Source organism: Podarcis melisellensis, assembly GCF_964234715.1.
Source record: "Podarcis melisellensis genome assembly, chromosome: 1".
NCBI lineage: Eukaryota > Metazoa > Chordata > Lepidosauria > Squamata > Lacertidae > Podarcis > Podarcis melisellensis.
In genome coordinates, this window is record NC_138528.1 from 49,697,110 (window position 1) to 49,713,473 (window position 16,364).

The window sequence follows — 16,364 nt, forward strand, 5'->3', positions numbered from 1 at the left end:
AACATCCTTACGCACATACCTAAAGTTAGCAGTAGCAGATACCTAACTACTGTAAGTTAAATGCTATTCATTTTAGGAGTAACCTGTTAATGCTTTTTCATTAAAAAAAACACAGCTGTGTTTTCCACACAAAAGTGCTAGAGAGAAAACATATGAGCTTGATGCTTACTGCTTGTTTGTATAGCACTAAACTATGGTTGCTGGTTAGGCAGGGTTGTTCTTGGTTTTTTTGAGGCGGTAACTACTGCACTTTGTGGTGGAGGGCTGCTTTACCCTACCACAAAGTGTTATGGCTAGAGTGGCCAACGTTGCTTTTTCCTCCTTTTCTTGCTGCGTGGGCCACTCTAGCTGCACCACAAGAGTGGTCTGTATGTCAAGTAAATAGCTGCTCCAGCCACGCCACTTTATGGTAGATCCACTTTGGTGGGTCTTGCCAAAATGCCTCTGGGGGCAGGAAGCAGTGGTGGGGGAGGGCGTGCATACCAGCACCTCCTTTTTTCAAATAAAGCACTGTTATTAAGTATGAAATAGGTCAATGCAATTGGCGTAGGTTCAGCCTAATCCACTTCAAAGGTTATTGTGAGGATAAAATAATACTGTACTAGGAATTGAAACAAAATTTATTGTATCCATATTTAAGTCAACAGATACATTTGTGAAGGAAAATATTTTCCATCTCCCAACATGAATTCCTTTTGATATCTATATAATTAGAAGACAGGTACTATTTACATATTTTTTAACCTAAACCATCTAACACCAGATGCGTTACCAACCAGATAGATCATTATAGGTATATTTTCTTTAAAATAAGCAGTCTCCCTCTCCCCTTCATAACCTTGAGGTGATTTTTTTAGGTTCAGGGACTGGAGTTAAAGCTGTTCACACCTTCTCTTGAGCAGGGTGCTGATACTGTTTTCCCCCCTCGCAGGTTTTGAAATGGAACTTTACTACTCCTCGTGATGAATATATTGAGCAACTGAAGACTCAGATGTCCAGCTGTGTTGCCAAGTGGTTGCAAGATGAGATGTTCCATGCAGATTTTCAGCACCACAACAAAGCTATTGCTGTTATGGTTGAGGTGAGAAGACTGTATTTGTGGTTGTAGATGAAGAATTATAGTAGCAAGATTGGTGGTGAAAAGTATAAAGGAGGTTTCCCAGAGCATGCAAGCTTTGGAAACTCCCTGTTCAACGCAGAGCCCTACATTATAGTCTCGTAAGAATAGGGCAATTAGTATCAGCCTCCCAGTTTCCTCATCTAGGCCTTGTGCAACAGGTGTATACAGTGAAGCTAATTATAGGAGCCGACGCAAGTAGCTATTATGCGTGTGCAGGCCAGCCATCTTTCAGTGTCTGGTACCAGGAAAGTTTCCAAGTTATTGTTTGGCTTGTCAGATGACTCTTTAATTTTATTTTAAGTGCTGCCTATTTGTCCGAACTTGACACTGCAATTTGCTTTTTCTTCTAGCACTTGGACAGTGAAAGGGATGGAGTGATCAGCTGTCTGGATCTAATCCTGAAGTGGCTCACACTGCGATTCTTTGACACCAACACAAGTGTCCTGATGAAGGTCCTGGAGTACCTCAAGCTGCTTTTTGCCATGCTGAACCAAGAAGAGTACCATCTAACTGAAAATGAGGCCACCTCCTTCATCCCCTACCTTGTTTTGAAGGTATCCAAATCTGGCAAAAGTTTTTGAGTCACGTCACTCACAAAATACACTAAGCCCACCTTTCTCTGGAGCCTGCAGAACCAGAACTGGAAAACAGTTACCATTTTAGCCAGTAGGAATGAGTATTCCAGTTTCCATCAATTCTGCCTTTCATGGTGTTTCCCACTCATGGGGAATATGAACATTTCTCCCTCCTTGCTGCATCCAGTGGTCGAAACACCCAGGGTGTTCTTTTTTTTAATGGATTTTTACAACTCGTATATACATCATACAATATCCGTCATTTATCCCTTATCCTCATACTTCCCAGTATTCTTTTTTCCCAGTCACTGGAAGGCACAATGTTTGAGAGAAAGACTTGGCTGGGGTGGACTAGGAGCCAGCTCCCTCCGGAATAAGCATACTAATGGCTTCTTCCAGCTTCTGTAAATCTGCAAATATTTCCTCCTCACCTTCCAGGTTGGAGAACCGAAAGATGTTATCCGCAGAGATGTGCGTGCCATTCTAAACAGGATGTGCCTTGTCTACCCAGCCAGCAAGATGTTCACTTTTATCATGGAGGGAACAAAGTCAAAGAACTCAAAACAGCGGGCAGGTGAGATGCTTTAGCACAGAGGTTTCCAAACTTTTCATATTGGTGACACACTTTTTAGACATTCATCATTTAACGACACAGTAATTCACTTTTACTATCAAACCAGAGGTTAAACTAACCCTTTTCCAGCCCTGGGAGGAGTGCGAGGATGCATTCGTGCAACACACCTACACACTGCAGCTGACACACTCAACGTGTTGTGATACAGTTTGGAAAGCTCTGCTTTAGCAGAAGCTGTTGGTCACTAAAATACACTGCAGATTAGGATATTAAGTTTACAGAAACAAAGCCTTGTGGTCCCTTATACTACAATAATTACGGCATAAGATTTTGTGGACTTGAATGCATTTCAACATAGGAAGCTGCCTTGTGCCATTGGCCCGCCTAACTCATTATTGTCTACCTTGAGGGATGGCTAATGCATTGCCCTGCAGATGTTGCTGTACTAAAGCTCCCATCATACCTGACCATTGCCAATGCTGGCTGGAGCTGATGAGAACTGTAAACCAATAATATCTAAAAGGGACCACATTGGCTAACCTGGTCGGCACTGACTGGCAACAGCTCTCCATGATTTCAGGAAGGTGCGTCCTGATGCCAGGATATCCTGGCATTCGTAAGCTAATTTTCACCCATTATGCAATTTTTACAAAAAATCATTATTTCTATTCAGCCAAAGGAAACTGAGGTTCTTGATGAGTTGTAATTCAGAGGCTTTATGCTGGAGTTTTGGATTAAGTTTTTCAAGCAATGCTTTCTTGAAAACTTGTAATCAAATGAATGAAGAATGTGAACTAGCAAAGACTTAATTCTGGGTTACTCAGCATTTTTGAAGACAAAGGATTGCATCCATTTTTCTTCACATACACAGTAGAGCTATTGAAAGTAATGTACATTTGATAACCAACATATGTCTATTAATTTAATTGATTTTGTAACTTAGTTGGATACTACTCTACCTTTCCCTTGCAAACACATGGGGTTCATAAAATTACTATAAAAGATCCTATTTTTATTCATAATAAATCAGATTTAGAATATACAAAAGCATCAACAAGTATTTTGTAAACCAAATGGGTGTAGCTTTTTGTTTTCATAGATGTCCATTTCTGTTTGGTTTCTCTGTAGAATGCTTGGAAGAGCTGGGATGTCTTGTTGAATCATACGGCATGAATGTGTGCCAGCCAACTCCAGGCAAAGTCTTAAAGGAAATTGCCATTCATATTGGTGACAGGGACAACACTGTCAGAAATGCTGCACTCAACACCATTGTAACAGTTTACAATGTTCATGGAGACCAAGTGTTCAAGCAGATTGGAAATGTGAGTAAACCGAAATGGACAGGCAATATTTAAAATATTGAATGTTTAGTAGTGTGTCACTCAGGTAATGTCATGAATGGATAGTCAAGTTCCTCAGGTCAGTTGCGATTAATGTTGAAAGCTCTGAGTGTCAAGAACAAATATACTTTTTTTTTAATGATGAATTCTGAACTCTAGAACAGTTATGAATTGTGAAGCAGGAGTAGGTGCTGTCTTCCTTGTAAGGAATGTGTATTTATAAACAGCAACATACAAAAGCAGTTTGGCTTCTCTGTTTGCTTTGAGCCTTGTAATTCAAAATACTTTAGGACTATTAGAACAGGGAGGAGCTGAAGGTAATTTCATCAGTCAGAGGAGAAGGCACATACAAGCCACTCATCCTCATCTCACAAACTGGCCGTGGCATACTGATACAGTGAGACAGCTTGAGACACAAAGCGGAAGCACATAATATATTCCATGATTCTTGTCTGCATTGAGAGGTGCACTGGGAGTAATAGGAGCACCCAGAATGCACCATAGGTAACTGCAACACAAAGAGAATAGGTTGGTTTCCAAAATTGACAAGGAATTTGGGGAAGCAATAGCCCCTTTGTTTTATTACATAGTTGTGCATATAGGAGAAGATAAAGTTGCTCTCAGATCTTATTGAAAAGTAGCTTCACATGGTTGTCCTTTGAGGTGCCATTTGATAGAAGGGCTGAGGTGCACTTCCCTACAGGAAACTAGAGGAGGAAGTTCCCAGGGGAAATGACCGCCTTCAGTCTTTGGTTCCTTTTAGTCCATAACCACTCTTTTGATTCCTAATCAGGATTATATGGGAGGCAATGAAGCTTTGGCTTTTCCTTCCTTCATGAATACCTGATTTCTCTAATTCCATCAAATTCTTCATCAATAGGTGTTGCTTTTTCAGTGGTTCAAACTATATAATTCTTCACTAAGCAAGTATTATTGGAATCATATTTTTCCCCCAAAATTGCTGCTTCTCCAAATTCCTTTAGCCTGTTTCCCAAACTGGACTATGTTTCCTTCACAGTGCTGTAGAGGGTGGTGTTGTGTTGGTATTTTATTTAATTAAATGCCAGAATCTGCCTGTTCCTACTTGATGCTTGAAGGAATTTTGGTACACTTTATAACTCAACAGGCAGTCCAGCAGTAGGCATAATTGCTGAGTACAGGAACTAGGCTAAGGGGTGGGGTTAGCTGTATTGTAAGTCTAGTAGTACACAGGAACAGCAAAGGTTTTGAAACACTCTTAATGGCATTGGAGTCTGAACTAAGGAGCATACCTGTCATGGCACTGAAAAGTTGCTGCTCTTGTACAGCTTTCGGAGAAAGACATGAGCATGTTGGAGGAGCGAATAAAGCGGTCTGCTAAGAGGCCAAATGCCACTTCAGCAAAGCAGGTGGAAGAGAAGCCACAGAGGGCTCAGAGTGCCAGTGCCAATGCTAACATGCTGAGGAAAGGACCGACTGAAGACATGTCTTCCAAACTCAAGTATGTAAAGTGGGGAAATGCAACGTTTGTCTGACATTTCCACAGTCTGTGCAAAAAGCATACCTTGCTGTTGCCTTGTGTTTTTGTCTTTTGTTTTAATCATCTATGTCTGCATGTGTCGCAAACTGCAAAAAAAAATGCTGCAAATCAAAATGTTTGAACCTTACTTCATTTGTTTTGTCGTGTCTTGAATGCTTTCTAAATGGTATTGTGCCTTTTTTCACTGCTTCTCCATGGACAGAATTATGTATCGCACTTATAGGATGTAAGTACTGACCACTAAATCCTTGGTAGCAGGGCTCTTATAGCTTTGTCTTACCTTTCCCATGCCCTAATTCTAAACATACTTGAGAATAAGTCCCATTGATTTCAATGCAACAATTCATATTAAGTGTGCTGTTTGGGAAGCCTGGCTTCAAGTTCCATCTTTGCTGTGAAAATCATTGAGTGGTGTCAGGCAGGTTGCTGTTTCTTGGGTATGTTTTTGTTTTTTTAAAATAATACTGATAAAGTGGCTTACCTCTCAGCTATAAAAGAGCTAAACTTTGCAATTTTCAGGAATCTGACTAGTGTCAGCAGGGATACATTGTAAGACCAGATTGCTTTAACCCTTCCAGTCTTGAGTCACTGTTAGAAGATTTGAGATACCTGGAGCCTAATCAGCATCAAATGTAATGCAACAGCTATTATTTGGGAAGCTCATATAAGGAAATTAAGAAGTAAATCTAAGCTTAAAACCACTTCTGGAAATGGAACGCTTCTTGTTCCTAATGCCATGTGCTTTTTTCTATTCTAAAATGCCCTTTTGTGTAGGCAGGCTCTAGCAAAATAGGCATAATGGGGAGTTGAATTTGGAGAGTGCAAAATTCATTCTAGGGCATTTTGTGCTTGCTGGGCTGCATTTACTGTAATGTCTTTCCCTTATATGGGAAGAGAGCCGAATAATGAACCTACCAGGATTGTTTTACTGTCACATTCAGTTTAGCATTGTGCAGTAGAGCATGTCTTTGCTGCTGCCCCTGCTGCAAGGCCTATAGGTATTGAGGGGAAGCCAGCAGCACATTATCAAAAAGTTCTGGCTTCCCAGCACCTACGGTAATTGCTGATGGGGCTGAATATCTATGTTGCTATGAAAGATTAGGAACTAGTGATAGATGCTAGCATGGATTTTTGCATCAGCCATAATAATCGGGTCCACAAATGTTAGCTTGGCTTAATAGCCAACCATTACTTGTGATCACTATGAACTTTTCCCCAAATGCTGCAAAAGCCCAGAGAGAAAGACAAACCTATTTTCTCGCTAGAGTCCTGTGTGAACCACAAAAAACTTGGGGATAGGATGGGTAATTGATTCGGCTGTGCCTCTTGCAAAATCCTATCAGGAAGGGAGAGAAGGCACTGTTCTCCAAGTTATATGCTGCTTATGGAGAACTTGAAAAGGTTTGTGTGCGCTGGGGGTGTGGGATGGAGGAGCAGTCACCACGGGTGACGTGATGGGTAGGTTTGTGGAACCTTGATAATAAAAAATGCTTTTCTTGGTTTCTGTAGCCAAGCCCGTAACATGAGTGGCCACTCGGAGACGACGCATGCAGTTCCACGGGAGTTTCAACTGGATCTAGATGAGATAGAAAATGATAATGGCAGAGTGCGATGTGAAATGCCAGCACTTGTCCAGCACAAACTGGATGATATATTTGAACCAGTTTTGATCCCTGAACCCAAGTGAGTGTGCAGATCAAGGGCTGCTAATGAGGCAAGGGGGGGGGAGTGTGTGTGTGTGTGTGTGTGTGTGTGGTTTAGGTATATCAATCTCCTATATGAAGCCAAGTTCCCTTATATAAAGGAAGCTTCAGGGAGAAGCTTTAAAATGTGGAAATTATGTGTCAAACCAGGAAGGCTTTCAAACTGTACTTTATATAGCTGCTTATTCTTTCAAATATCATCTCCCTTCCCCAGATATTTTTATTAGCCACATGTACAATGGCTAATATCTTCATTCACATTTCATACTAAATTCTTACCAGAGGTATGTTCAGAATGGTGTGCATTAAACATGGTATTGCTGTGCAGCTATGGAATTTACATGTTCCTACACTGGGCATCCTGAGAATGGTGTGGTTCCCATTGAGGTCACAGGGGCATATTTTTTCTTTCTTACAGGCTAAAGGTTGGAGGTTGGGTTGGGGTATGGAATCTTAAAGCTTATTGTGGACAGTACTATCCTGTTCATAGCCTTTGCCAAAATGTTCAAATTCTTTGAAAGCCTGGATCTTGAAAGCAGAATATTGCTGGAAAGGGTCAGATATATCAACATTTTATCTGCATAAAAGGTTTTATGGTTTACTTTGCCAGTTATGCACAGCCATTGTTGTTATGTGACAATACTCTCTGGTAAAGAGTACCAACACCCCTCTTTTTGCTGCCTACAGCAACCTTTTTCTGTTGGCACCCACAACATTTCTTTATCAAGATATGAGTACCGGCACCTTTCCTTAACCCCCCACCCTACACAGCCCTTGATAAGAGAGATCCAAACATAACTCTGGGGACAACATACTGAGTGGGGTAGGGTTGTCCCCATTAAGGTGGCTTTTGTGTAATACTTCAGACATTAATCAACTTGCTCTATCCACTTTAAAGAAAATGGGGTGCTTTTAATCTGAACTGCCTGGAGATGACAAATTACTTCTTACCTTTTAACCCAGGGACCTAAGTGACTTACTGAATCTGCTGCCCTTTAAGCTATAACACTGTTTCTCCACCCAGGATCCGTGCCGTCTCTCCACACTTTGATGATATGCACAGTAACACAGCTTCCACCATCAACTTTGTCATCTCCCAGGTAGCCAGTGGTGATATCAATACTAGTATCCAAGCTCTAGCACAGGTGAGTGAAGGCCCCTCTGGTTGGCAGCTACATAACACTGATGGGGTCAGCAAGTAGCATGCGAGAGTGATGAGTTGCACATTTGGTGGAGCTGAGTCTTGGTGACACAAGTGCCACTCAGAACCTCCCTGGTGACAAAGCCAAGTGCACAGGGGCCATCTGACTCGCTGTTCTCGACGAGAAAGAAAAGAGGGTGTTAGTGCAAAATGCCCTTTTCCATCTCCCAGGTGGATGTCTGATGCTTGCTTCAGCAGCACATATACTAAAAATCTCACTACCATAACATAGGCTGGTTTAAGCTTGATGGGGCCTTGGGTTGCCTGTTGATGAGATACAGGCAAGATTTGGCAGGCTCATTGCTTGCCTTGCTATGTGTTGCAGCAATGGAGTAGATTTCATGCATGAAAACGAAACACCGGAAAATGTTATAGAATCATTGATAGGCTCTTAATTAAGCTTTAGGTAATTAAACTATGGTCTGGCTTACTTGGGTTGTAAAAGTGGGTTTTCTTAGGATGTAAACAGTATGTCTGTTGGTACAGTAGATGACAGGAAACTATATGGAATAATTTCTAGAGTGATGGTCATGTTAGCTTATTGCAGCAAAACCAGAGTTTTATGGCAGTTTATATATTTGTTATACTAAATTATTAGCCTTTAAGGGGCCACAAGACTCTTCATTTTTCATGCTATTCATGGAAATGATACCATTATTAAAAACTTGCTATAATGTTGGGTTTGTCTGCAGATTGATGAGGTTTTGCGACAAGAGGACAAAGCAGAAGCTATGTCAGGCCACATTGACCAGTTTCTAATAGCTACCTTCATGCAGCTGCGACTCATTTACAATACGCACATGGCTGATGAGAAACTAGACAAGGATGAGATAGTCAAGTTGTACAGTTGCATCATTGGAAACATGATTTCGGTAAGGCTTTTGATCCAGGAAAACGTGGAGGACTTTTCAGCCAGTAGAACCCATTAATAGTGTCTTTAGTTTAGTTTTTGTTGTGCTATATAATTGCTTCTTAAAGTACTGTAACACTTCTGTGCTGCAAACTATTTTGGTATCTAGGTAGTTTACAGCCTTGATCCACTCTGGATGGACTCCTGTACCCGCAAGTTTCATCCTGCTTTGTGAAAAAGGAGGAAAAGTTGCAGCCATTAAAAAAAATTCTATTATAGAGCTGGGGACCTCTTTGGATTTAGCCGGATAGACACAAGAGCAGTTCTGAAGCATATATGGTTTCTTACAGATACAGATTAAAAGCAAATCCTATACTGATGCTAATCCCTAACTTTTATCAGTATTTTTATCATTCTTGGCAATAAAAAGCTTCATTGAGGTAGCAGCAAGAAATGGTGTTTTGGGGTGCTAATCTAGACTGTAGTGTTTTATCCTGAATATATCCTGGTATCTAACACTTGAATTCCATTGGCAGTTGTTCCAGATTGAAAGCTTGGCCCGGGAGGCCTCTGCAGGAGTGCTGAAGGACTTGATGCATGGCCTCATTACCTTAATGCTGGATTCGAGAGTTGACGATCTAGAGGAAGACCAGCAGGTTATCAAATCAGTCAACCTCTTGGTGGTAAAAGTTCTGGAGAAATCTGATCAAACAAACATATTGAGGTAAATAGATTTTTGCTAAGGGCAAACATCTTAACAAATCCCTCATCACTGCAGCCTCTTACCACAAGACTTAGCATGTGCTACAATTTGAACACCTGCTTGATGAGATATTATTGGTCTTCCTTGTTATAGTTTATTACCGCATTGTCAGATCTTTCTGCAGTTGCTGATCAAGTTACACTAAACCCAGGCAGTCATTTAACCTTGAGGTTTGTTCAAATCTCTGTGCTCTACGGGTACAAATCTGAGATCTGATCCAGTCTTATCTCTAAAAATGCTGAATGATCTCATTCCCTTTATCAGTATTTTGAATAACTTGAGCAGTCTGAACCTCTCTTTAAATCTATTTTAATTTTGATGCTCCAGCAAGTTTTGTTGTATTTATATTGGATTCTCTCCCTACTCCCTTTCATGGTTTTATGTTTTACTTTGTATTTCAGTAGTTTTTTTACCTATTTATTGTAAGCCACCCAAAAAGCTTGAAGTTATAGAACAGCATGCAAATGTAAATAAAAATAAAATTACATTAAATTATAAGATAATAATAATGAAAATGTTGATATTGTGCAAGAAATTGCATAGCACTGTGTTAAGAAGCTGAACTGGCCAATCAATTTGTGTTGTCCCATGTATTTCTGGAGATACTTGTGGAATTTGTATAGTTAATGCTTCATTTTTTTTCATCCTAGTGCCCTGCTTGTTCTTCTCCAGGACTGTCTATTAACAACAGCAAGCTCTCCCAAGTTCTCAGAACTAGTAATGAAGGTGTGTATTGTTCTTGTTCTGTTTTTTTATTTCAATTTTCTATTGCATAGTGATTGTGTATTAGCAGACTCTCTCATTACTCCTATTCATGGTCCTTCTACAAAAAAGTGTGGTTATTGGCTGTACTGGAAATGGCTCTAGCATGAATATACAACTTAATATTGCCTGATTTGCAAATCACATTAAACCTCAGTTTAAAACAAGCTATCATTTGATTGCAGAGCATGCTTGTTTGTGCTGTTGAAAACTTACTGCTTCTTTTCTGCACAGCTTCTGCTCTTGCCATGCTTCTGGGGAACAAGCCAGAATCTGACTTGTTGTGGCCCCTGGGTTTGTGGCTTGTCTCTCTCCAGCCAAACAAGAGTACTAACCAGGGTTTGTTCTTTCCTTAATGCCTGTGATTTGTTTGGGAGAAAACAAACTCAGGCCCAGACATCACAACATGTCAGGTTCCTGCATTTACCTAGACATGTGAATGCTCAAAAGCATGAATGGGGACATCTTCATGGCCATTGTGCCTTCCCCCCACTCCCCAACCTTCCCTGCATTGTGTGGGAAGTCGGCAGGGGGCCTCTGCTCACAAGTGCAGGATGAGTCTACTCCTATTCAGGCAAATGCAAGTAGAAGCCCCCTGCAGACTTCCTCACACAATGCAGGGAAGGCTGGGGACTGAGTGGGAGGTTGCAACATTTACAAAGATATTGCAGACAGGACTTGGAGCATTCTTATGTTTGGGCAGGCACCAAGCCCATTGTGAAGGAATAATCCATGTTATATCATTTTAAGCTCAAAGAACCAAGTTCAGAGATGGCATTCTTAGATTACTGTGAGGACTTGCTTTGTCTTAATGTTTATCAAAGAAACCATCTACCTTTCCCCCCTCCCCCACAGTGTTTATGGAGAATGGTAAGACTTCTCCCTGAAACTATCAACACTATCAATCTGGACCGAATCATGTTGGACATCCACATCTTTATGAAGGTCTTTCCAAAAGAAAAACTAAAGCAGTGCAAGAGTGAATTCCCAATACGGACGCTGAAGACTTTGATTCACACCTTGTGCAAGCTGAAGGGACCCAAGGTGAGAGCAAACTGCTTCCCCCCAAGGTGCTTATGATCTCTGGAATAACAAAAGGTTTCTTAATTAAAAGGTATCCCACTTCTTCCTAGCTTTTGGATCATCTAACAATGATAGATAACAAGAATGAGTCGGAGTTAGAGGCCCACCTGTGCAAAATGATGAAACACTCCTTGGACCAAACTGGAAGCAAGTCTGACAAAGGCACAGAAAAGGGAGCTTCTCGCACAGTATGTATTCCATATTTTTAAAAATTGTTAAACATTGTTAAAAATTGTTTCCTGCTTGGCAGGGGGTTGGACTTGATGGCCCTTGTGGTCTCTTCCAACTCTATGATTCTATGAAACATGACACCCAGGGCACACAACTGGAATCTTTTCTGAATTGTGTCGTGCTTTTACCTCGGACCATTCAGAAGACTGATTAAGCTCTTCAGGTATCTCTGTTCACTTTTAAAGGAAGGAGAATGCAGCATGATCTGCCTGTCTTGCCTTCCTCTTCCCCTTTCATGTGTAGCCAACAGAAGAGAAAGCTGTGTGAAGAGGGAGTAGCTTGCTTCTTGGCATAAACTTTGTCTCCTCTAGAACAGTAACATTGAAATTCAAACCCATACAAACTTGGTACAGCACAACTGCTAGCAAGTACTAATATTAAAATGTACATTTTTAATTTAACATTGTTGCATCTTGTGCCTCTTTAATTACAAGGTTAACATCTTATTCTTACTGGTGTGTGCTAATGCTAATGCCCATTGGCCTCTTATTATCTCAGCTGGTTCCTTGAACAGCTGGATGCCAGGACCCCCCCCCCCACCAAAAGGTTAAAAATGTCTATGTTCTGTCCAGAGGTTCATCTGAAACAGAATGTGGAAACAGTGATTCTCACCACCCTGTATGTATGTATGTATGTATCATAGGTTGTAGAGCTTCAGAGCAGGATAGCCAAGAGGTGGAAGAGGGCACATCTGTTTCTTCGCCACAGTGCATCTTTAATCCTGCCTGGGGTTGGATTCTCACACAAACCTACAACTGACCATAAACCTGTATCATTGCATGGTAGTTGATGCAAGTTCTTCCCAGTCCAATAATCCTGTGCCTCCAGGTCACCTAGTGCATTCATGGTTGACCAGGTCTTGACTTATACAGCAAGACCTGGTACAGTTCATGGCTATTGAGCACCATGTCATTGCATAGACTTACTACTTGTCGGTGTTGGAGATTCCTAATTGTGCAAAATGTATGGAATCTGCAGCTGACCACTCTTACTCTAATAGCAATAGCAACCAACACCCACTAGTTCAATCAGGACAACTTATCTGCCCTTTATTATATTTATAGAAATGCTTCAACTGTCTAAACTGTCACCCCTCTATTTTGGTAATATGTCTCAATTTCTTTTTATAGGATGAAAAGACACCAAAGGCCAAAGTGAATGATATTTTAGCAGAGATATTTAAGAAAATTGGGTCTAAAGAAAACACTAAAGAGGTGAGGGCTTTATTACCATGGTGGGAGGTGAAAAATTAGGAACATTGGTACTTATAATGAATTCCCAAAGGGCTCATTTGGGAGTGTTGTCCATCGTGAAATAAAGAATATAGTGAATCAGCTTGAATTTGATTCATGAGTCTTAATGAAAACCAGCTATTGGTTGATTAGCAAAGAAGAGTGGATCCTAGATGCACTCTGCACTCCAGCAGGAGGTAATCTTCACGGTAAGTACCAGTCCTCCTTTGCCTGTTGGAGTGGGAGTCTTTCCAGATTGGGATATTTTTTAAAAAGCACTTTGATCACCTGGATGATCTAAATCACTGTCCTCTCATGGCCAGAGCACTTTCTGTAGCACTCCAGTGCTACTATGCACAGAGACTGGGACATTTTAATGAGAGAGGGGTGCTTGGGTGGCAGCTGTTGGAAACTGCTATGATGCATAGTGCCACAGGGTTACATTGTGCCTTGCATGCCAGTGTGATGTATGCTGGCTGATTCACCTGGCTAAGGGAAAGGTAGATATGATTGTTTCCTCATCTGGATGGGTTAAAGGAGTCAAAATGCTCTGTTGTTGAAAAGCAAATGTGCGTTGTGTGAATGTCATTCTGTGGACTAATTCTAATTACAGTGGTATCTCTGATTAAAAACTTAATTCGTTCTGGAGGTCCATTCTTAACCTGAAACTGTTCTTAACCTAAGGTACCACTTTAGCTAATGGGGCCTACCGCTGCCGCCGCGCAATTTCTGTTCTCATCCTGAGGTAAAGTTCTTAACCCGAGGTACTATTTCCGGGTTAGTGGAGTCTGTAACCTGAAGTGTTTGTAACCCAAACTGTTTGTAACCCGAGGTACCACTGTATTGTTGACAGTGCTCCAGACGGTGGTAGATGTTAGGAGTGTATACCAACCACAAGTTTAGGTTCAGACCCTGATATGGCACTTTGGAAAACAGCCTGCCTCAGTCTGAGGTGCTGAGTCAGTCCAAAACCATTTCACATTTCCTCGTCCCAGTTAATTAATGGGAAGTAATACACACACACACCATTTGACAGACATAGATAAAATTTGCTGGCATATAAGCCCCTCCAAAGCAAATAAATCCTGCCAAATTAAAAGCAGTTTGGCCCTGGGCTTTTTATAGTGGACACCTTCAAACTCGGTTGTGTTTACCAGTTTTGCAGCACATTCATCTTTAACCCTAAAGGTGGTGATGATTTTGTAAACATGTAACTTTTGAATGACTGAAGCTCTTCTTTTTGCAGGGTCTGGCAGAGCTTTATGAATATAAAAAGAAGTATTCTGATGCAGACATTGAGCCCTTCCTAAAAAACTCCTCACAGTTCTTCCAGAGCTATGTGGAACGAGGTCTCCGACTGATTGAAATGGAAAGGGAGGGCAAAGGGCGCATTCCTTCTACAGGTAACTCCCAGAGCACTGTGACAGCATGGACTAGAGGGAGCCAGTGGCTGCCATCCTAATGCAGCTGTCAGGCTTTCTCCGAGTTAGTAATTGACTGTAGGGGGCTTCAGAAATAAATCACCTGTACTTTTGTAATTGGTGGTATGAAATATAGGCATGAAATTAAAACATGATAGGGCAATTGCACAATAGTCTCTCACCAAGCATATTTCTGTTGGCCTCAGGAGGTAATTGCATTTGACTTTCCCCCCTAAGAGCTGGTTCCTGGGCTACGTAGAAGCAAAGAAAATTGTATCTCCCGATCCACAAGCTTCAGATCAGCAAGTCCCACCATCCCATGTTACAATGCAAGAGGGGAAAGCAGCAGCACGAGTCATGGGTCACTTGCGCATTGCCTTTCCTAATTGCTTTGTAACATACGTAAAGGCTTGTTCTCAGCCTTCCTATCCACGAAAACTTTAGTAAAAGCAAGTAGTCTGCAAAGTCACAGCTGCTGTGAATCAACAATGTCACTCCCACTGCAGAAGTAGTCATATTAAAAGACCTCTGAACCAATAAGGAAACATCCTGGCATCCGAACTACACTGGGGCCACTGCAGCTTGGCTCATTTTCCTTCACCTCTTAAAAATCATCAGAAACCTCAGACTGCTACATAGGAAGAACCCACATCTTGGTTCTTTCCCATAGCCAGTGTTGCTCCTGTTTCAGGAAAGGCAGTGCTGGCAGGAGGAGGAGCCATGCAGTGGACTCATGGTCCAAGGCTTCTGAGGTTATCCCCGGAGCACAGAAAGTGCAGCAGCTCCTACACCACAAGGACCCTGAGAAACATCACAATCCTCAGTTGGTGTCTGCTTGGACTCATTTTTTGTGTTTGTGTTTGTTTTTTGTTTTTGTTTTTTCCATATTCCAGGGGTTTCTCCACAGATGGAGGTATCGTGTATCCCTACTCCCACCAATACAGTCCCTTCATCTATAGGAAATGCCAATGGGGAAGAGGTGGGGCCTTCCGTCTACTTGGAAAGGCTAAAAATCCTCAGGCAACGATGTGGCCTTGACAATGCAAAGGTATTCTCTCGATTTACGTATGCGGCAGTGTCTGTGTTTCAGCATCCTCTCTCTTTCTCTAGTCCTTGGTGAATCCTTGTCTCTCGTGGCATGTTGGCTCTTGGGGCAGAAGGCTTGACACATCTTTGCTTGCAGACTACTTGCTTTCGCTAGACTCCTTGGGGCAGCCAGGTGGGACAGGAAGCTACTTCAGGCACTGCACAGAACTGAGGAAAGACAAAGCACGAGTGATATCACTTGAGCTGCTGTTTTCCCTGTAACATAGGAGGGGCTTGCTGATCTTGCCTGTCATGAAACCATTGAGCCTCTTGGGTGATCGATTCAGAGGTTCATTGATCTCTCAACCAATGATACACATTTTTCTTTGTATGTAGTGCATAAACTGTCTGATAGGAGAAGGCCTAATGTATTTTTGCCTCCAAAGCTCTAAACATCAGGCTTTTGCACTACTGCTTATTGTTCTATCAGTGTGTGTAGGCTTGGCGTACTATCATATCAGCATAGATGGGCAAGCCTGTGTACAGACTGCACTTGAAAAGAATGGTTTTGTGGCAATAAAATATTTGATTTGCAAAATAATAATGATGATGATGATGTGTAAAGGTTACAGAATTAATCAGTGCATATTGAGCTGTGACAACTAATAAAATTGTAAAGAAACATACTGTTTATATGGGGCAGAGATGCTAGAACATTAATGCCTGATAAATCACTGGAGAAACTGACCCAGAACCATGTCTAGATAAACTTTGGAACAGTGTTCAGTGGTTCCTTAGATGTGTGAACCATCTAGAAGCTCCAGTTGAGCACTTTCTAATGAGAGTGGGGAAAATGGAAGCTAACAAGTTGTGACCTGATTTCTCACACTGCCTTTGAATTGTTAAGATGTTTTTGGTTCAGTCACAAAGGTATTGTTAGACGATTGTTTCTACAAAGACTGGC

At 41.5% G+C, this 16,364-nt stretch overlaps 1 protein-coding gene across 4 annotated transcripts in view; it reads left to right on the plus strand.

Annotated features, from left to right (window-relative positions):
- Positions 1–16,364, plus strand: part of CKAP5 (cytoskeleton associated protein 5) — a 45,178-nt gene that overhangs the window by 26,139 nt on the left and 2,675 nt on the right. For 3 of the 4 annotated variants that reach the window (XM_081900421.1, XM_081900422.1, XM_081900423.1), the window contains 15 exons: positions 932–1,081; positions 1,471–1,674; positions 2,134–2,269; positions 3,398–3,591; positions 4,917–5,089; positions 6,638–6,811; positions 7,856–7,976; positions 8,725–8,904; positions 9,419–9,606; positions 10,296–10,371; positions 11,263–11,451; positions 11,541–11,678; positions 12,852–12,935; positions 14,200–14,356; positions 15,268–15,422. In XM_081900421.1, coding sequence (XP_081756547.1) covers positions 932–1,081; positions 1,471–1,674; positions 2,134–2,269; positions 3,398–3,591; positions 4,917–5,089; positions 6,638–6,811; positions 7,856–7,976; positions 8,725–8,904; positions 9,419–9,606; positions 10,296–10,371; positions 11,263–11,451; positions 11,541–11,678; positions 12,852–12,935; positions 14,200–14,356; positions 15,268–15,422 — 2,319 coding nt within the window. The remainder of the gene's footprint in view (positions 1–931; positions 1,082–1,470; positions 1,675–2,133; positions 2,270–3,397; positions 3,592–4,916; positions 5,090–6,637; positions 6,812–7,855; positions 7,977–8,724; positions 8,905–9,418; positions 9,607–10,295; positions 10,372–11,262; positions 11,452–11,540; positions 11,679–12,851; positions 12,936–14,199; positions 14,357–15,267; positions 15,423–16,364) is intronic. The other variant, XM_081900424.1, reaches the window with a different exon arrangement.